General features: G+C 51.7%; 1 protein-coding gene across 2 annotated transcripts in view; it reads right to left on the bottom strand.

Annotated features, from left to right (window-relative positions):
- Positions 1-2213, bottom strand: part of LOC144729821 (cytosolic 5'-nucleotidase 1A-like) — a 38706-nt gene extending 36493 nt beyond the window's left edge. The window contains exons 1-2 of one of the 2 annotated variants that reach the window (XM_078610334.1): positions 2132-2213; positions 1324-1732 (exon numbers count right to left, since the gene is read on the bottom strand). In XM_078610334.1, the coding sequence (XP_078466460.1) occupies positions 1324-1467 (144 nt within the window). In that variant the 5' untranslated portion in view covers positions 1468-1732; positions 2132-2213. The remainder of the gene's footprint in view (positions 1-1323; positions 1733-2131) is intronic. The other variant, XM_078610335.1, reaches the window with a different exon arrangement.
- Positions 2214-21349: the final 19136 nt, after the last annotated feature.

The raw sequence follows: 21349 nt of genomic DNA, 5'->3' as shown, positions 1-21349 counted from the left end.
CGCCCCTTGTGTTTGTTAGCCATCCGCGCCCATACACAATTACACCTCTACAAATGCACGAGGCAAGCAGTTGCATTCTCAATGCAACCCCCTCAATGTGCACTGCCACCCATCACACATACACAGGGCTAGGCACCACACAGTGCACACACAAACCATATACATTACATAACACACGGTACACCGCACAATACCTACACAGAACACCACGTACATACCATAGAAAGTACGAGACACCAAACACGCACAACACATTCAGTACGACACAAGGCAAGGACAAAGATCCCACGTATAGCCTGAACAGACTGTTGTGGCAAGTGCTGTTAGCGAGCACCTATCAATTCCGGGTGGCCAACACCACACCCGGCCGCCTTTGTCTCCCCCAATGGCGTGTTTTTACACACCGCATCAGGTACTCATTTGAGGCTGAGTCGACCTAGGGGAGGACCAGTACCGGTTCAGATAATCGTCACTGGTGCTGGCCGTGAGCAAGAATCGGGTCACCAGGTTCGTAGCTAACCGCTACACGACCGCTCCCCACGACAAAGATCCCCCGTATAGCCTTCATAGACTGCTGGGGATGGGTAGCCAGCATCACGCCCGACCGCCTTTGTCTCTCCAGTGGCGATGCTTACACACCGCACCAGAGACTAATTCGAAGCTGAGTCTACCTAGGTGAGACCCAGGACCGGTTCAGATAACAGTCAATGGTGTTGAGCGAGAATCGAACTCGGGTTGCCGGGTTCGTAGCGCAGCACGTTGACTGCTCCGCCACTGCTTCCCCATATAGAGTATGACACACCCTACATACAGTATGACACACCCTATACATACAGTATGACACACCCTACATACAGTATGACACACCCTACATACAGTATAACACACCCTACATACAGTATGACACACCCTACATACAGTATGACACACCCTACATACAGTATAACACACCCTACATACAGTATAACACACCCTACATCCAGTGCGATACACAGCACATCCGGTGCGGCAAACACACCGTGTACAGGACGACACACACATCGAACACCACACTCACACACCACATGCAAGCCCGATACACCTCACAGTACGGCACATACTGCAAACAGTAGAACACGTACCACACAGTACGACACATGCACCACTAGCAACGATGCGGCGGCCGCCGCCGCCTCATAAGAGAACGCCACACCACAACACAGGGCACGGCATACACCAAAGATCCCCCGTATATCCTTGAGAGACTCCTGGGGCAAGTTAGCGAGCACCTATGAAGGCCGGCACTGTTGGCACACACGGGGGGGGGGGGGACGACTCCGTTACCGTCTTGGGCTTCTTCTTGGGCGCCAGGTTGTCGTGGAAAGCCTTCGCGTCCGTGGTACTGAGGGCAGCTGCCTCCTCTACCACGGATCCCGCCAGGCTCGGGGTCCCGACCGAGGCCTCCGCCACCGCCACGGGGCTGCTCATGGCTGTGCTTGGGGTGGTGAATTGCCAACGAGCCGCAGAGACGCGGTCGCGACTGCGGCGGCGGCGACGACGGGCGGAGACGACTCGAGAAGACAACTTGCGGGGATAGGGGGGGAGGGTGCCCGGCCTCGACACGGAGAAAGAAGGCGGAAGGGGTTGTGGCGTGGGCGGGAAGAGCGGCGTGGTGAGAAGAAACCCGAGTGAGAGCTCGCAGGCAGTCGACTCGGTGAGGTAATAGGTGAGGCGTGTGTGTGGTATATAGACCCTATTGACGGTGTGTGGAGGGAACGAGGTGGGTAGGATGAAAGGAGATGGGGTGGAGGTGTGGAATGGTGAGGGAAGACGAATTGGCGATCGTGGTGAGCAGAAGATGAGGCGATTAGCTTCAAGCGAGTAATATGTGTTCAAGGCAGATAAATACAGAGCCGCGATAGATTCTCAAAAAACACGCTTTCAAAAGGGGTTGTCTTCACAAGGTTGATGCGGTAGTCAAACGTGTAAAATGTCGAACTCAGGAAAATATTCACTCTAATACTTATGAATCTGTACAAATGTTAGTAATACAGTACAAAATAGACGTGCTATAACCATCGCTGTGTTGCAAACAGCGTAATAATATCTGTCACTTGTGCATACATTCTGGTAAATAATGGAGACTACTTACTCTCTGCTGCTCGCCAGCAAGCGCGCTCCTGAATGTCTCCCCTCCAACCGCCCCTCACTGCCTCCTCCTTGCCAGACGCCCTCCGCCTGTCACTCATTCAACCGTCCACTCCGCCCACTTTCTACTCGTTATAAATCTACCGTATGTAGATAGTATGTATTACACTTTGCAAACAGGTTTTTGTTGTTGTTGCAAATCCAGTGTTTATGGGGTATTTTTTGTTTATTTGAGAGTTTAGATCTGAACAAAGTTTAACACCCACCCTATCAAACGGAGTCTGCTCAAGAATATTCGTGTTTTTTAAAACATGATCTGTATACAACATCATCATGCTTGTCAACCCCTTATCAGTTCCTAACTTTTTACAGACCAATTCAGTCAGACCTTATTGGTCACCCGTACCCTTATACATTTCAATGTTCATCCTACAAAGTCCCATCACAAGGGAGCAACACAAACAAATATACACAACAATTTCGCCCGTATTGAAACGGCTGTACGCTGTATGGACCTGAAAACTAAAATTTCCTGGACAAGTCTACGGGTAAACCGTATGGGTTGATAGGTATGCATCATACAAGATCCTCCCTTGACACCACCTCTCAATGACCCACCCCCCACCTGACAGCCATTTCAGGTACACCCAGCACAGGAATGTTGCTGCCACTCATTCAAGCTACAGCCTGCAGTGCGGTGAGCTGCTGCTGCTGACTCATAGGTTACGTGGGAAATGCCCTCATAGCTTCACCTGCAGCACGATTTTAAAAATTACTACTGTTTGTAGCCTCACGTTCCCGTGGATTCAGCCCATTGATTTCTCCACCCATGTGGAGGACTCGGTCGAGAGCAGACACCGACTGTCTATCATCTCCATCCACACCTTGTTCAATCGCCACACCTAAAGGTCACAACACAAAATACAAAGATCGCCCCCATATAGCCTGTAACAGAGCGCCTATGAAGGACGGCACAGCACACAAGGGCGTGGGTGACCAACACCACACCCAGCCGCCTTTGTCTCCCCAGTGGCAATGTTTACACATTTGTAAGTATCCTGACATACTTTTGCACTGTACGTAGTCAACCGTGCTAATCGACTGAGTAGACCTAGGGGGGAGGCCCAGGACTGATTCAGAAAATCCTAACTAGTGTTGACCGTCAGCGAGAATCGAAACCGGGTCACCAGATTCGTAGCGCAGCACAGTAACCGCTGCACTACCGCTCCCCACTCTCACACAACAACATCCGCCTTTCATCACTAAGTAGCAGTGTTGTCACCACGGCGCTTGTACCAGGCTAGGTGCAGTCGAAGGCCAGGTGAAGTGTCGAATGGAAGGTCACGGGACAAAGCCAGGTTGGGTTAACTGAAATGGCTGGCAAATGCAACACCGGTACCCCTTTCTGTGCCAACGTGCTTTATTTTATCCGCCCGGTACTCTGCTCGTTGTTGTGAGCATCGTTCTCCGTTATTGCTGCCTCCAACTGCCCAGTAGCATCCTTTACGAGCCTCCTCCACATAGGCCCATTTTTCCACAGCTTGTACCAGTCATCAGTAACGATTTGAAGCTTTCGTGACTGCAGGAATCCATACTCTTTGGTTTTTTCGGTAAAGTCACGTAAATATAAAATTAAATAAATCACGACGTTTCGATCGCAACACAAGCGACCGTCATCAGGTGGAACAGATACAACAGGAGAACTGCTGGCATAGGAGAAGGAGCTGCTGCAACAAGAGTTTATATAGGATTTTGGTGGGCTCAACCCAAGGGTAAGTGGGCGGAGCTAGAGAAGGAATTTGTACGTAAATGTGAGAGATTTGCATGTCAATATGAGACGGTCCCAGCCACCGGAGGTGGCAGGGATCCTCCTGTGGCTGGGCCGCCTCACAGGTATTTAACCTGGTGATGTACACAGAGAGTCGGAAATAATAGCTGACATAGGCAGGTAGGATGGACACATCACAGTCAGTTAAGACTTTACTTGGTTAATAACGTCCTTCCAATGATTGCTCAGTTTGTACCCAACTCGGTTGAAGTTCTGTCTGTGTTTATATATCTGGATGGCTTCATGAACAAATCTCTGAAGGTAGCCGGTAGGTTTGCAGAGTACCTCCGTCTTGTAAAAATCAATTTCGTGTGAGCCCACAGCATTAAAACAATGATCAGCAATGGCAGAGGTATTGGTCCTACCGTGTTTAAAATCTGCCTTGTGTTCACAATCGTGGTCCGAGACATGTCGTTTCGTTTCCATAATGTAACTGCTACCGCAACCACAACTCAGTTTGTAGACACCAGGCCATTGCATGTCAGGAAAACATTCGCTACCACTTGTGAAAAGGGATAACCCATTGGGGTACCCTCATTTTGTTTGTAGAATGTACCATTCCAGGTGAAGTATGTGTTGGTAAGGCAGTGCCTTACCAAAGTTGGTACATCTGGATTGAGTCTTTGTTGGACCAAGTCTTCAATGATTACAATGGTGTCAGGTACAGGTACATTGGTGAACAGAGAGGCTTTCTCGAAACTGACAAGCAAATCATCTGGAGACAGTGAGATGTCCTTGATTAGAGAAGCCAAGTGAGCTGAGTTAAGTATAGCTGAGGTGGACTTGCCCGTGAAAGGAAGCAGGGTCTCAGAAATAAATCGGGCCAGTTTGTAGGTGGGTGAGTTAATGGTGGAGACGATAGGACGGAGCGGGGTACCTACTTTGTGGAATTTTGGAAGGCCATAAAATCTGGGTGGTCTAGCAGCCGAAGGTTTTAGGGAGCTCTGCTTGGTCTGATCGATTAGAGAAGTCGAATTAGTCATGATATTGTTGGTTGTTCTGGCTAGGCGGTTGGTGGGATCTATGTTGACTTTGGTATAGCTGCCATCATTAAGAAGGTCCTGAATTTTGTTGTAAGTTGTTTTATCCATGATGTCAGTGGAATTGCCCTTGTCGGCTGAGATGATGACAATGTCATCTCTGTTTTTTTATTTAGAGTTCAAAACGCTCGTCCTTGCTCATGTTACTAATGTGTTTCTTAGCGTTTTTGAGGATAGCGATTTCAGATCTAGCAACGTCTGCCGGGATGTGTCCCAAGCCTTTGAGGACTACGTCGACCTGGGCAATTATATCATCCACTGGGATGTGTTTAGGGGTGACTGTAAAATTCAACCCTTTAGCTCATACCGATTTTAGGCTGTCGGAAATTGGGATGTTACTATGATTGATGACAATCTTGTTAACATACTTCACCTGGAATGGTACATTCTCCAAACAAAATGAGGGTACCCCAATGGGTTCTTGCATATTGCCAGTGGTAGCGAATGTTTTTCTGACGTGCAATACCCTGGTGTCTACAAACTGAGTTGTGGTTGCGGCAGGAGTTACATTGGGGAAACGAAACGACATGTCTCGGACCGCGTTCGTGAACACAAGGTAGATCTGAAACACGGTAGGACCAATACCTCTGCCGTTGCTGATAATTGTTTTAACGCTGTGGGCTCACACGAAATGTATTTTTCCAAGATGGAGGTACTCTGCAAACCTCCTGGCTACCTTCAGAGATTTGTTCATGAAGCCATCTAGATATATATACACAGACACAACTTCAACCGAGAGGATGGGTACAAACTGAGCAATCATTGGAAGGATGTTATTAACCAAGTAACGTCTTAACTGACTGTGATGTTTCCATCCTACCTGCCTATGTCAGCTGTTATTTCCGACTCTCTGAGTACATCACCAGGTTAAATATCTGTGAGGCGGCCCAGCCACAGGAGGATCCCCGCCACCTTCGGTGGCTGGGACCATCTCACATTGACATGTTAATCTCTTCTTAGGTTTTTTTCGGTAAAGTCACGTAGGTCAAAATTAATGAAAATAAAATAAAATAAAAAACAAAAATCACGACGTTTCGGAGGCAACACAAGTCTCCGTCATCAGGTGGGACCGTCACAGCCAGATTAGCTGCATCAAGTGAGGCAATGATTCAAGATGTAATCCCTTAAAAGCGAGTTGAGGGGGGGAGGAGAGGGAGGGGGGAGCTCATCAGACTATGGTAGCCAATGAATGGAACGTATCGGGAGGGAGGGGGGGGTGAGCGACGGCGTGGAAGCGATTGTGCGCAAGCGGCCAATTACTGCCAATTACTGCACAATGGAGCGGTTGTGCGCAAGCGGCCAACTACAGCACACGCCAACACAATGGACAGAGAGGGGGACGGGAGGTCTGATAATTCCTCCCCGTAGAGGGAGTTGAGGGGGGAGGAGAGGGAGGGGGAGCTCATCAGACTATGGTAGCCAATGAATGGAACGTATCGGGAGGGAGGGGGGGGGTGAGCGACGGCGTGGAAGCGATTGTGCGCAAGCGGCCAATTACTGCACACGTCAACACAATGGAGCGATTGTGCGCAAGCGGCCAACTACAGCACACGCCAACACAATGGACAGAGAGGGGGAGGGGAGGTCTGATATACATGATAGAACGAAGATGCCCATGTTTAACCAATGCTGGCTGAACAATGAAGAGAGTACTGTTAAAAAATAAAAATAACTGGGGATATTAACACTCGGTAAAGTAAAGTAAAATAGTGCCTGTCAGATAAGATGGTCCAAAAAATTTGTAATTAAGTCTTTTTTGCGTGGTTGATAACATCTTTCCAATGATTACTAAGTTTGTACCCATCATCGCGGTTGAAATTATGTCTGTGTTTGTATATTTGTATGGCTTCGTGTACAAACCTTTGATGGTAGCCGGGAGGTTTGCAGAGAACCTTGGTCTCGGAAAAGACAATTTCATGAGAGCCCACCGAGTTGTAGCAATGATCGGCAACGGCAGAAGAATCAGTTCTGCCGTGTTTCAGATCTGACTTGTGCTCGCGGACACGATCAGAAACATGACGTTTCGTTTCTCCAATGTAGCAATCACCACAAATGCAACTCAATTTGTAGACTCCAGGATACTGTAAGTCAGGAACGACATCCTTCACAGATGGAATCAGATCACGGATTTTATGCACTGTACTGAATCGGACTTGGATCTTATGTTTGTTTTTCAACCGCGATGATGGGTACAAACTTAGTAATCATTGGAAAGATGTTATCAACCACGCAAAAAAGACTTAATTACAAATTTTTTGGACCATCTTATCTGACAGGCACTATTTTACTTTACTTTACCGAGTGTTAATATCCCCAGTTATTTTTATTTTTTAACAGTACTCTCTTCATTGTTCAGCCAGCATTGGTTAAACATGGGCATCTTCGTTCTATCATGTATATCAGACCTCCCCTCCCCCTCTCTGTCCATTGTGTTGGCGTGTGCTGTAGTTGGCCGCTTGCACACAATCGCTCCATTGTGTTGACGTGTGCAGTAATTGGCCGCTTGCGCACAATCGCTTCCACGCCGTCGCTCACCCCCCCTCCCTCCCGATACGTTCCATTCATTGGCTACCATAGTCTGATGAGTTCCCCCTCCCTCTCCTCCCCCCTCAACTCCCTCTACGGGGAGGAATTATCAGACCTCCCCTCCCCCTCTCTGTCCATTGTGTTGGCGTGTGCTGTAGTTGGCCGCTTGCGCACAACCGCTCCATTGTGCAGTAATTGGCAGTAATTGGCCGCTTGCGCACAATCGCTTCCACGCCGTCGCTCACCCCCCCTCCCTCCCGATACGTTCCATTCATTGGCTACCATAGTCTGATGAGCTCCCCCCTCCCTCTCCTCCCCCCCTCAACTCGCTTCTAAGGGATTACATCTTGAATCATTGCCTCACTTGATGCAGCTAATCTGGTTGTGACGGTCCCACCTGATGACGGAGACTTGTGTTGCCTCCGAAACGTCGTGATTTTTGTTTTTTATTTTATTTTATTTTCATTAATTTTGACCTACGTGACTTTACCGAAAAAACCTAAGAAGATGATTCCTTGCAGTCACGAAAGCTTCAAATCTAATGTTAATCTCTCACATTTACATTTATGTACAAATTCCTTCTCTAGCTTCGCCCACTTACCCTTGGGTTGAGCCCACCAAAATCTGATACAGTAAAACCTTGGATTGATAGAGTAAAACCTTGGCATTGTTGATGAACCCACAATATCAAAACTGGTCCAGAGTTTGCTTGCGTAAACAAATGGTGTCGTATAAAATGTGTCCATAATCTTTTTTTCTTACCAGGTGAGGCCTTCTGAGTTACACAGCTCTTTTTCAGAAGCGACCTGGCCACAAATGATAGCTCAATGAAGTTGCTTATCATGTGGAATTCATAGCAGCCAAATACTCTTTAACACATGTTTCTAAATGTGGAGGGAAAAAAATGTGTTGGCATTAGCAGAACACGCAAACCAATTACAACATTTACATATTCAAAATCATCAATTCCTCAATACACAATTATCATAAGCTTAGATATTCAACGTCATATATATGGTAAATGGTTAGATCACATGTTGGTTACTTTACAATTCAATTTGTGGTGTACAGTCAGGTGATAGATATTCTTGTGTTAAATCGAGTAAATATGTTTCGTTAAACCTGCCACCACCCGACACAACCAATTGGTAAAGTTTGTCAGTAAAAAACATGCCAATTTGTTACTAGTTCAGTACGTGTGAAGTATAGTAAACTACGGCGGGAAACCACTTGACGGGTAGCACACTTTATTCACACTTGGGTTGTCACAATAACACGTGTTGTTACTACAGCTCACGCTACACGTTCCACCTGACACGGGTGGTAACTACAGCTCACGCTACACGTTCCACCTGACACGGGTGGTAACTACAGCTCACGCTACACGTTCCACCCGGCTACACACACACGGGCATTCCAGCCCCGTAGCATCCGGGGAACCTCTAGACCCACCCCAGCTTGGGTACGGATCACGACCACTGGGTCCCGCGGCCTGGTCCTCACACGGACGTCCGGCCCCCGGGTCCCAAGGTCCCGCCTCTGAGCCACACAGGGCCCCGGTCCTTACAAGGACAGCGGGACTAGGTGTCTCAGGGCCCTATCTCTTCCTCCTCCGTCTTCCGTCTTCACTGGTCACCAACTTCTCTCCGAGCGCCCGCGCGCACCGCCTTATATAGCCCTCCGCTCCAAGGAGACGGAGCCTATGTGGACCGCGATGTGAGCACCCACCCTAGCCGACCAATCATCACGCGCTGCCCCACGATCCCTTCTCGTGTCAGCGCACATAACCAATCACCACGCGCTGCCACACGATCCATCACTGTCAGCGCGCGTCACCAACACACAGCCAATCACCATCACATAACCCATGACCCCGCGCTGACCTACGATCCCTCACCGTCAGCGCGCGTCACCAACACACAGCCAATCACCACGCGCTACCCCACGATCCGTACTACCAGCTCGTATCACCACTACACGTGTAGTGGTTTAACGCGCACCAAGGGGGTAATTGTAAACACGGTCGGGAACAGTGGGGTCGTATCGGGACATGCTGTTGTTGCTGGGGGACAACGAGTGAGACAGAGACGGCCCAATTGGCAATTATAGATGCAGGGCAGTGATTGGCCGGTTGTTGTTGTTGGGGACAAGGTGGCACCTCTAAGTCTGGGAAGGACGACAGGTGGTGGTGGGGGCCAAGGGCGTGGGGTGTCGGGGGGACGCCAGTTAATTAATTGGAAATTAATAGGGACGGGGATAAATAGAGGGGCATCAGAGAGAGACAGGGAGTTGCGCCTGGGAGCTGGACGGAGACGGTTGGAGCAGAAGAAGAAGATACAAGAAGAAGTACAGAGTAGCAGTGGAGTAGAATAAGAAGTGTAGGGTAGCAGCGGAGTATAAGAAGAAGTATAGGGTAGCAGTAGAGACGGAGACGAGGAAGATACGGAAGGTAGAATAGGGGAGCGGTGGAGCAGCGGAAGAAGAGGTGATGAGAGGATGGATAGGCTAGCAGTGTAACGGGAACAGGAGAGTCAGTCGGGATGAGACGGAGAAGCCGAGAGAGAGCGACAGCTGGAGTGAGACGGAGAAGCCGAGAGAGAGTGACGGCTGGGGTGGGACGGAGAAGCAGAGAGGGGAGTCGGGAGAGATGGAGAGAGAGAGGGAGGATCGGAGTGAGCGAGACCGGCGGAGCACGGCGAGCGAGCGGAGAACGCGGTGGAGAATGGTGGGGAAATGTGCTGTGTTTGGTAAAATAAAGTGACGACAGAAAAGGAAGAAGTTGTCCACGTAAAGTACAGCACTACACATGTACAGTGAGGGAAAAAAGTGTTTGATCCCCTGCTGATTTTGTACGTTTGCCCACGGACAAATAAATTATCGGTCTATAATTTTAATGGTAGGTTTATTTGAACAGTGAGAGACAGATTAACAACAAAAAAATCCAGAAAAACGCATGTCAAAAATGTTATGAATTGATTTGCATTTTTATGAGGGAAATACGTTTTTAACCCCTCTGCAAAACATGACTTAGTACTTGGTGGAAAACCCCTTGTTGGCAATCACAGTAGTTGGCCACCAGGTTTGCACACATTTCAGGAGGAATTTTGTCCCACTCCTCTTTGCAGATCTTCTCCAAGTCATTAAGGTTTCGAGGCTGACGTTTAGCAACTCGAACCTTCAGCTTCCTCCACAGATTTTCTATGGGATTAAGGTCTGGAGACTGGCTGGGTCACTCCAGGACCTTAATGTGCTTCTTCTTGAGCCACGCCTTTGTTGCCTTGGCCGTGTGTTTTGGGTCATTGTCATGCTGGAATACCCATCCACGACCCATTTCAATGCCCTGGCTGAGGGAAGGAGGTTCTCACCCAAGATTTGACGGTACATGGCCCCGTCCATGTCCCTTTGATGCGGTGAAGTTGTCCTGTCCCCTTAGCAGAAAAACACCCCCAAAGCATAATGTTCCCACCTCCATGTTTGACGGTGGGGATGGTGTTCTTGGGGTCATAGGCAGCATTCCTCCTCCTCCAAACACGAGGAGTTGAGTTGATGCCAAAGAGCTCCATTTTGGTCTCATCTGACCACAACACTTTCACCCAGTTGTCCTCTGAATCATTCAGATGTTCATTGGCAAACTTCAGACGGGCATGTATATGTGCTTTCTTGAGCAGGGGGACCCTGCGGGCACTGCAGGATTTCAGTCCTTCACGGCGTAGTGTGTTACCAACTGTTTTGGTGACTATGGTCCCAGCCGCCTTGAGATCATTGACAAGATCCTCCCGTGTAGTTCTGGGCTGATTCCTCACCGTTCTCATGATCATTGCAACTCCACGAGGTGAGATCTTGCATGGAGCCCCAGGCCGAGGGAGATTGACAGTTCTTTTGTGTTTCTTCCATTTGCGAATAATCGCACAAACTGTTGTCACCTTCTCACCAAGCTGCTTGGCAATGGTCGTGTAGCCCATTCCAGCCTTGTGTAGGTCTACAATCTTGTCCCTGACATTCTTGGAGAGCTCATTGGTCTTGGCCATGGTGGAGAGTTTGGAATCTGATTGATTTATTGCTTCTGTGAACAGGTGTCTTTTATACAGGTGTAATAAAGGTCGTGGAAGCGACTTGTGGAATCCGGTCTTTATTTGTCTTTCTTTCACAACACTCCTATCTTACTTCTAGATTTTAAGTTTTCGTGACTGCAAGGATTCATACTCTTAGTTCTTTCGGTAAAGTCACGTAGGTAAAAAATGAAATTAAAATTAATAAAAATGAAACAATAAAAATCACGACGTTTCGGAGGCAACACAAGTCTCCGTCATCAGGTGGGACCGTCACAGCCAGATTTGCTGCATCAAGTGAGGGAGGGATTCAAGATGTAAGCTCTTAAGTACCAGTTAAGGGGGGAGGGAGGGGAGGGGCTTGTCAGAATGTGGTAGCCAATGAATGGAACGTATCGGGAGGGGGGGGGGGGGCGGGGCTAACAGAGGGACGGGGTACTCGTGGTCGTGGTCAACGACGTGTTTGTGCGCAAGTCACTGTGGATGTACATAATAGAAAAGGAAAGAAAATGCCTTTGTTTATACCAGTGTTGGCTGACAATAAAGAGAGTACTGTTAAACGTTAGGGATGTAAACACTCGGTAAAGTAAAATAGTGCCTGTCAGATAAGATGGTCCAAAAATGTGTAATTAAATCTTTTTTGCATGGTTGATAACATCTTTCCAATGATTACTAAGTTTGTACCCATCATCACGGTGGAAAGTATGTCTGTGTTTGTATATCTGAATGGCTTCGTGTACAAACCTTTGATGGTAGCCAGAGGGTTTGCAGAGCACCTTAGTCTCGGAGAAAACAATCTCATGAGAGCCCACCGCGTTGTAGCAATGATCGGCAACGGCATCCCCGCTTAACTGGTACTTAAAAGCTTACATCTTGAATCCCTCCCTCACTTGATGCAGAAAATCTGGCTGTGACGGTCCCACCTGATGACGGAGACTTGTGTTGCCTCCGAAACGTCGGGATTTTTATTGTTTTATTTTTATTAATTTTAATTTCATTTTTTACCTACGTGACTTTACCGAAAGAACTAAGAGTATGAATCCTATCTTACTCCTTCATGCTGCTGACAGACAGCGTGGGAGGGAGAGAGAGAAAGAGACACGCGCGGCCACGTGGCAGCCTGGACCCCGCTCCAGCGTGGCCTCACCCTCCGTTCGTTCCAGATCTGATCATGTGTTGTCCGTCTCCACCCCTTTTAATACCCGGGTCACGTGGTACCTTTCCACCAATCCTGGTTAACCTCTTTGGAATCTTCTAGACTCCATCGTATGTTCCCAGGACCGCGCCCCTAACTCGTCCACCAATTGGCTGTGGCTAAAGCCAGCAGATCCAATCCTCTACTTACAGATGTCACCTTCCCATTACGTCAGGGCCACGCCCCTAGACTTCCTCCCGAGATGTGATCCATCAGCAACCCGGATATATCCTCACATTACATTACCCCCCCCCCCCCCGGTGTAAAAAGTCAGCCGTCTCGGCTGGGAAAATAGTGACAGCCCGAATCCCTTTGAATAACAACTTAGGGTGTCCATGACGCATTAACAAGGTAAGGGGAGTAAGCGCCAACGCGCAGATGAATTAAAACATTAAAACAACCGATGTACATTCGGGCGCCCCTGTAGCGCAGTAACACCAGGGCGACAGACCGCAAGGACAACAGTATTAGCGAAATGGGAGAGACTTTGACCGCATACGCGACGCCGGACCCTCTCCTCCCCTCACGCGTGGTTGCCTCGCCGACTGCTCAGCAGGAGGTGGTTGCAGTGGAGAAGAAGAATAATTTTCGGTATCCGTTGTGTCTGGGACAGGCCCCGTTGGAGGTGTAACGTCCGGGGTCTCGTCGTCCTTCAAAACCTGAGCTTCTGCGGGGGGTATAACACAGCCCCGCTGGGGATCAATCGGCGAGGCAAGTGGCACATTCGGCACGCCAGACCCCGGCAGGTCAACAAGTGGGGATGAAGGGCCAGCATGCGGGTCAACATAGGGCTTGAGCCGCGACGAATGAACATACCAACGACGTTGGCCGTACTGGATGCGAACACTCTGGGATTCCGAATGTCCACCAGCCTCACAGGCCCCCGCCAAGGCCTGTGCAGTTTAGGGGACGTACCCACTGGCACGTGAGGGCAATGGAGCCATGCCATATCCCCACCGACCAAGGCATGTCAGTTCGTGATCGACGCGCATACCTCTCGTTCCTTGCCTTCGTACGGGCCGTCGCACATCTGGCGGCCTCTCGCACCTCCGTAACCCGTTTAAGCGAGTCCCGCACGTGGTCAGGCAAGGAAGGGGACGGTTGTTTCCCCCGCTGCACCAAGTTGCACATCAATCGGGGGTACATTCTCACCGCCATACATCAGGAAAAATGGCGAATATCCTGTGGACACGTGCGGAACCATGCGGTATGCCGCCAGGACGCCCGGTATGTGCAAGTCCCAATCGGTTTGTTTTATACTGACCGTGTGACAAAGCATGGCCGAAAGGGTGCGGTTAAATCGTTCCACCATGCCATCCGTTTGCGGATGGTAAGGATAAGTGCGGATTTTCTTTGTACCCAAGGCAGAGCACACGTCTTTGAGCAATTTAGAGGAGAAGTTACGTCCTTGATCCGTGAGCAGCCCTTCAGGTGCTCCCTTATCCATGACGTACCCATTCAAGAAAGCCTCGGTGATGGATGAGGCGGTTTGGTCAGGTAGAGGCCAGGCCATAGGCCAGCGAGAAATGTATTCGACCCCGACCAAAAGGTATTTATTTCCCCTAGCCAATGGAGGGAACGGGCCCAGGATATCCATAGCAACCAGCTCATTAATACGTGTCACCTCGATCGATCGTAGGGGCGGGACATAATTTTGACGTGGCGGTTTCCGCTTCGCACAATCATGGCATGACCGGATAAAGTTAGTGACATCCGCTGTCATGCCTGGCCATAAGAAATCCTGCTGCATCGCGGCCAATGTTTCCTGCACGCCAAGGTGCATCAGCTTGTCGGCGTGCAGCGCGTGGATCAGATTGTGGCGAAGGGACGTCGGCACAACCAGGCGTGAACGGTCCGACAACCCAGCCGTACACATCAGTAATCCCGCCTGGCCCCGAAGCAACTGCCATTTCCATCCTGCCAAATGAGATCTCGGTTTCCCAACCAATTCCCACAGTGGAGCCAAAGAGGCATCAGCCTCTTGCTCGCATAGCCACACCGAGTGCGGAAAATGCAGCATATTGTCGGCGCCAACGGGTACATCCTGACTTTCATCCTTTGACATCGCTCCCATGACCGGACAGGGTGGGGTAGGCAGCGCTGCACAGTGGTGCATACCCGTCAGACAGGCGCAGGGAGGAGTCGCGGGCAACCTAGAGAGAGCGTCCGCTTTGCCATGGCGAGTACCCTTGCGGTACGTGATATTGAAGGAAAACTGCAGCGATTCTAACCACCGAGCCAATTGACCGGACGGTTGTTCCAATTTCAAAGAATATTGCAAGGCGGCAGCATGGTCAGTGCGCACGAGGAATTTCCTTCCATACAGGTACGGCCGGTACTGGCGAACAAAATGGACGATTGCCAGCAATTCCCGTCGCGTCACGCAATAGCGCATCTCGGCAGGAGACAGAACCCTGCTGCCGTATGCCACCACTCGCTCGACCCCGTCTTTTCGTTGTGACAAAACGGCCCCTATGCCGATGTCGCTAGCATGCGTGTCAAGGATGAACGGCTAGGAAAAGTCTGGGTAGTCGAGTGTCGGAGCGGTGACCAGGCGATCCTGGACAGATTGAAAAGAGCGCTCCTCTTTCGGGCCCCATTTAAATCTCTGATTCTTCCCTGTCAGCACATGCAGCGGCTTAGCCAGCGTCGCAAAATTCTTAACAAATCGGCGATAGTAGAATGCGAACCCTATAAACTGCCGTACGTCGCCCACTGAAGTGGGCATGGGCCACTCTCGGACACACGACGTTTTCTGAGGGTCCGTGGACACACCGTCAGAGCTGACGATGTGTCCCAGGTAGCGGACAGATCGTTGCAAAAGGTGGCACTTCTTTGGTTTAAATTTAAGGTCAGCCGACCGCATCCTCTGAAAGACAGTCTCCAGTCGTTGGAGGTGTTCTTCGAAGGTGCGACTGAATACAAGGATATCGTCCAAATATATGAGGAACGTTTCCCACTGCAGCCCCACTAGCACCAGTTCCATCAGGCGTTGGAACGTCGCCGGTGCTGCATTCAAGCCCATAGGTAGGCCGTTAAACTCAAAGAGGCCCTGCAGCGTGCGGAACGCCAGTTTCGGTCTGGACGCGTCATCGAGGGGAAGCTGCCAAAACCCAGACGACAGGTCGAGGGTAGAGAAGAAATTTGCCCCCGACAAAGCGTTCAACGAGTCATCCATCCATGGCAAGGGGTATGCGTCCATCACGAATATCTTATTCAATCGGCGGAAGTCTACACAAAACCTCGTTCCGCCATCCTTCTTTTTAACAAACACCACCGGCGCGCCCCAAGGACTGTTGGACGGCAAAATTATATCGGCCACCAACATGTCGTCCACCGCGCCACGCACGTGTTCCCTTTCTGCAGGGCTCATGCGATGTGGGTGCATACAAATCAGTCCCGCCGCACCGGTGTCGTTATGGTGCGACAAGAGCAAGGTATGGCCCAAATCCAAATCGTTTTTACAGAAAACGTCAGCGTACTCCGACAATAGTGAATGCAAGGCGCTCCGCTGCGTGACCGACAAGGACGTATTTTCCCCGCACAATTCTGCGATCCATCGATCGTCCGAACGATCGGATCGTGGCACGCCAGCGGCCATTTTTGTGGGTTCGTCGCTCTCAAAGCTGGAGAAATCGGTAGTGGCGTGAGCCACCACCGAGCCAGCCGGGACGACGACCCGGTCCGGGCCCCCATTTAACACTTGTGTAATAAAGGACTCTCTCTCAGATGTCGATCTCCATTGTCCTTTATTGGGTTCGTAGAATCTCGATACCATGGCGTCTCGCTCAGGCCCGCGTCCCTCTCGACGACCTCTCCACAGCCCTCGGCTGCTCCGATATGCAGTCTCCCTGCTGCTCCGATATGCAGTCTCCCTGCTGCTCTGTAAGGCAGTCTCCCTGCTGCTCCGCCTTGCAGCCCCACCGCTGCTCCACTCTCTAGCTTCACTGCTGCCCCATATACAGCTAGCCTCCCACAGCCGCTAGCTTTCTTCGTCTGACACCGATGGCTAACGATGTCGACGTTTCCCACCGCGTGGCGACCGCGCCACTCTCTCCATCCTGCCCAGCGTGGCCTCCTCCTGTTTCACTCCATCTCAACTCCCCTTTCCCCTTCCGGTTCTCTCCCTAAATCCTCTCTCCCACGTGACCCTAACTCCACCCACTCCCCACGTGACCCAGCCTGATGGTACTTCTACCGTGACAGCAACAATCGCGTTAACAGCGTTTCCTGGGGGCGAACGGCCCAGCAGGGATGGCAGGAAGGACATTCTACGGCCCCTTGGCATTTCCAAGCAACCTTGATCGACGAGTATTTTAACAGGCATCCGACGAAGGAAATCGGTGCCCAATAAGCATGGGACGGCCAATGAACTTGAGATCAAAACTGGTCCCACCGCGGTGATATTCCCTATAGCAATGCGCACATCTACTCGCCCCAAAATACCCATGCTACCCCCATTTGCAGCAACGCATGCATCGTTAGCCGGTCGGATCCGCGACGTTGGAATGGACAGGAGATGAAAAATAACATCGGAAATGATGGTTGCAGACGCGCCGGTGTCCACCAAAAACGGACATCGATCCCATCGATAGTACCCCGTACCGTCGAGGACAACGACGCGGCTGCCACCACCCTTGGAGCCAATTTTTTCCATTGTGTAACTGAGTTGGAAGTCAGCCCGACGTGAGCTGAGGAGGTTGAAGTCGGCAGCGGCAATTCCGGGTGAAATGGCCTCGTCGGCCACACTTAAAACATGTGGCCGTCGCCTCCCGGCGGTCGGCTGCCCCGGTCCCCGCTCGTGGACGTCCGGCCCCGTCACGCTGGTCGCGCGGCCGGCGTTTCGCGACCCAGCGAGGAACGGCTGCCATCACCTCGTCGTCATTGGAGTCGTTGGAGCCGTGGACGACACGACGTGGGGCCCATCCCAATGGTGGTCCGTCTCTCTCAGGATCTCCCGTCCATGCAGCCATCTGGTCCCAGCGTTTGAGGTTGAACTTGGCGTCCAAACAGCGCGCCGCCCATCGAGACGTTAGCAGTACGTGGCCGCACACCGGCAATGATATGTTAAGTTCCTGGGACAACTCAATCATTTTAGAAAGGATGAGAGGATCCAGGAGATTGGCTGACGAATCGGGGTAGGCGGCCATGGCAAGCGCCAACAGCACCCCGCGGTAGGCCAAGGGCGATTCATCCGCTCCTCGACGCCGGTGCATGAATTTCCTGTTAGCCGCCATCGTCGGCTCGTAAAACTTTTTCCGCGAAAGCGTCACGCAGCGTCTTTTTCTTACTCGCCGGGATGGAGCGGAAGACTGCCAAGGAGACGTCGTCCAATAGCGTGGGCAGAGCTTCCAGCGCTTCTGCCTCTGTCCATCGCACCGACCGAAAGGCTGACTCGAACCGCCACGTGAACGCGCTCCAGTCGCCCCCGGTGACAAATTCTTTAATTTGAGGAAGGCGATGGCCGCGGTGAATATCCGAGGCCTCGGGCGTGTCAGATCCCGCTCCCCACGCAGCACGCGGCTCCGTCAAGATGGCGTCCGGCGGCCGCGTGGCAGCAGCCCCACCCAAGATGGCGTCCGGTGGCCGCGTGGCAGCAGCCCCGCCCAAGATGGAGGCCTCCCCCTCCGCGGCAGGAGTAATGGCGGACGGCGTTTCCCGCTGAAGATCTTGGTCATCATCCTTGGGTAAGTTCTACGTGGCCGACCGAGGGCCACTGATGATGCGACCGCCGTTGCAAGATTTAGCAGCATCGCACGGAGCGATTCTATCTGCTCCGCCACTCGACGCCACCCCTCGTCCACACCCGGAGACGTCGCCTTGCCGGCCTATCGTCGATGCGCAGCGTCGGGGAGAGCGGCAGACGGCGGTAGAGGACCCGTGGCTCCCAGCAACTCGTCCTCGTCCGCCTCGACATCTTCATCCGATGGAGGATCCGGTGGGTTTCTTTTCTTGAGGTGCTTGGACATTTTCTAATAATTGTCCAAACGGTCTCAAGAAGCACTTCTGTCACCCATGTAATAAAGGTCGTGGAAGCGACTTCTGGAATCCAGTCTTTATTTGTCTTTCGTTCACAACACTCCTATCTTACTCTTTCACGCTGCTGACAGACAGCGTGAGAGGGAGAGAGAGAGAGTGACACGCGCGGCCACGTGGCAGCCTGGACCCCGCTCCAGCGTGGCCTCACCCTCCGTTCGTTCCAGATCTGATCACGTGTTGTCCGTCTCCACCCCTTATAATACCCGGGTCACGTGGTACCTTTCCACCAATCCTGGTTAACCTCTATGGAATCTTCTAGACTCCATCGTACGTTCCCAAGACCGCGCCTTTGACTCGTCCCCCCATTGGCTGTGGCTAAAGCCAGCAGATCCAATCCTCTACTTACAGATGTCACCTTCCTATTACGTCAGGGCCACGCCCCTAGACTCCCCCCCCCCCCCCATTGGCTATGGGCCAGGACCGGTAGAGCCAATCATCGTAACGAGGTGTGATCCATCAGCAACCCGGATATATCCTCACATTACACAGGTAACAAGCTGAGATTAGGAGCACTCCCTTTAAGAGTGTGCTCTTAATCTCAGCTTGTTACCTGTGAAATACCGTTGATGACTCTTGGACACCGTTGGTGAGGCACACGTATTTATTCCGTACAAGTAGTCACAACTGTGGACATACAATACTAGAGGGGGTATCGGCCCCCTCACCCGGCTAGCTGGGAATACACTGCTAGCTATCTCTGACCTACCTCCTAGTCCTCCACTAATGGGCTAGGGGAGGCTGTCTGGCCCGACACTGGTAAGTCGGGCTACGGTACCCGGAGTCCCAGAGCACTAGCTCTGGTTCTCGGGACCACGCCGTTGGCTCGGTCCTGCGCGGCCCTGACAAGGGCGGCGTCCCAGGGGAGTCCAGGGCTCTAACTAGACGATCTTCGGTCTTCACTGGTTTAGCTTTAACATTCTGCCCCGAGCCCTCTGACACATCCCCCTTTATACTCCACCCCCGCTGAGGGGTGGGGCCCCGGGCTGCCTGGTGCGGACGTCGTTGAGAGCACCCCCCCCGTGCACTCACGTAGCCCCGCCCACTGTGTTTGTTTCCCATAAGCTGCCATGCATAACGGCTCTCTCTCTAACACCCCTACATCACCCCCCCCCCCCCGCATAGCTTGCAGCCGTCCCAGCTGCCAACATACAAAAAAAACGAAAATAAAAGCGCATTTACCCCCTGACCGCGCGTGTGCCTCACTATTTATCAACATAATGCCAAGAGAACAACAACAAGAACCAGAAAACCCCGAAGGGAAAACAACCCAACGCACCCCCCCCCCCCGAATAAATACGAATTCCGTAAAAGCAACGTATATACAAATCGCAAGGAACCCCCAACACACACACAACACAACACAATGTGCCAGGAGCACACCACCGACGCAGCGCACAGTAACCATACACGTGAAAATAAAAAATAAAAAATAAATTCTTCTTTTTGTGCATCACAAGAATCTGCGCATTCTTGCGCGCGTCCTTGCCGCAGGCCGTCACACGGGGCAACCCCGGATGGCGGACCATCCGGTGGCAGCTGTCCATTTCGAAGTGAGTCTGCGCTTGATGTCGCGAGACCCTCGGCATCCCCCGTAGGGGTTGTTGGGCGGGAGCCCGTCATTCCTGGTGCACCTGGGGGCGGGACAGCCGGCAACACGTCAGGCGAGAGCAGCAGAGACGGACCCTTTGAGTCGGCCGACCCCCCACATGTTTGGCCACGCGTGTGTGGAGTGGGGCCTCGCACCGCAACGAAGGGTTTCAGCCTAGAGGGGTGCACAAACCACCGGTGCTTCCCCCATTTGATGCGAACGCACTGAGGCCGCAAAACCTCGACCACCTCGACGGGGCCCCGCCACGGCCGCACCAGTTTTGAGGAGGTCACGAGTGGTACCTGGGGACAGTGCAGCCATGCCCTGTCCCCCGGCTTCCACTGTAGCACGTGCGCGCGACCCAGTCTGAGGCGCTCATTCGCTTTCTGACGCCTGTCGGAATTTAGCATGGTAGCATCCCGTGCCTCTGTCAATTTCGCAAGGTTAAATTTAACATGGTCGGCCAATTTAGTTTTTCCCAGCGGCGCGGGGATCTGCAGCTGTGCCCGAACAGGTGGGTCAGGTTCGCGGCCATACATGAGGAAGAAGGGTGAAAATCCCGTCGCAGCATGGGGGGCCAATCTGTATGCTGCCAGGACCCCTTGAATTTGCAAGTCCCAATCGGTCTGTGAGTCCGAAACCTGCTGCGACAACATAGACGTGATGGTTCGATGCAGACGCTCGACCATCCCGTCAGTTTGCGGGTGATAGGGAGAGGTACGAATTTTTTTCGTTCCCAGGAGCTCACAGACCTGTTGGAGGAGTTTGCCGGAAAAATTTTTTCCCTAGTCGGTCAGCAGCCGCTCCGGAGCACCTTTGTCCATGACGTAACCTTGGACAAAGGCCTCCACGATGGCTGCTGCCGACTGGTTGGCCAGGGGCCAGGCCATAGGCCAGCGCGTAAAGTATTCCACCCCGGTCAACAAATATCTATTGCCCCTAGGGGTGGCGGGAAAT

This window comes from Lampetra planeri, chromosome 33, assembly GCF_965212315.1.
Source record: "Lampetra planeri chromosome 33, kcLamPlan1.2.h2, whole genome shotgun sequence".
NCBI lineage: Eukaryota > Metazoa > Chordata > Hyperoartia > Petromyzontiformes > Petromyzontidae > Lampetra > Lampetra planeri.
The sequence above is the reverse complement of the archived record's forward strand: the minus strand, read 5'-3'. Positions and strand labels throughout refer to the sequence as shown.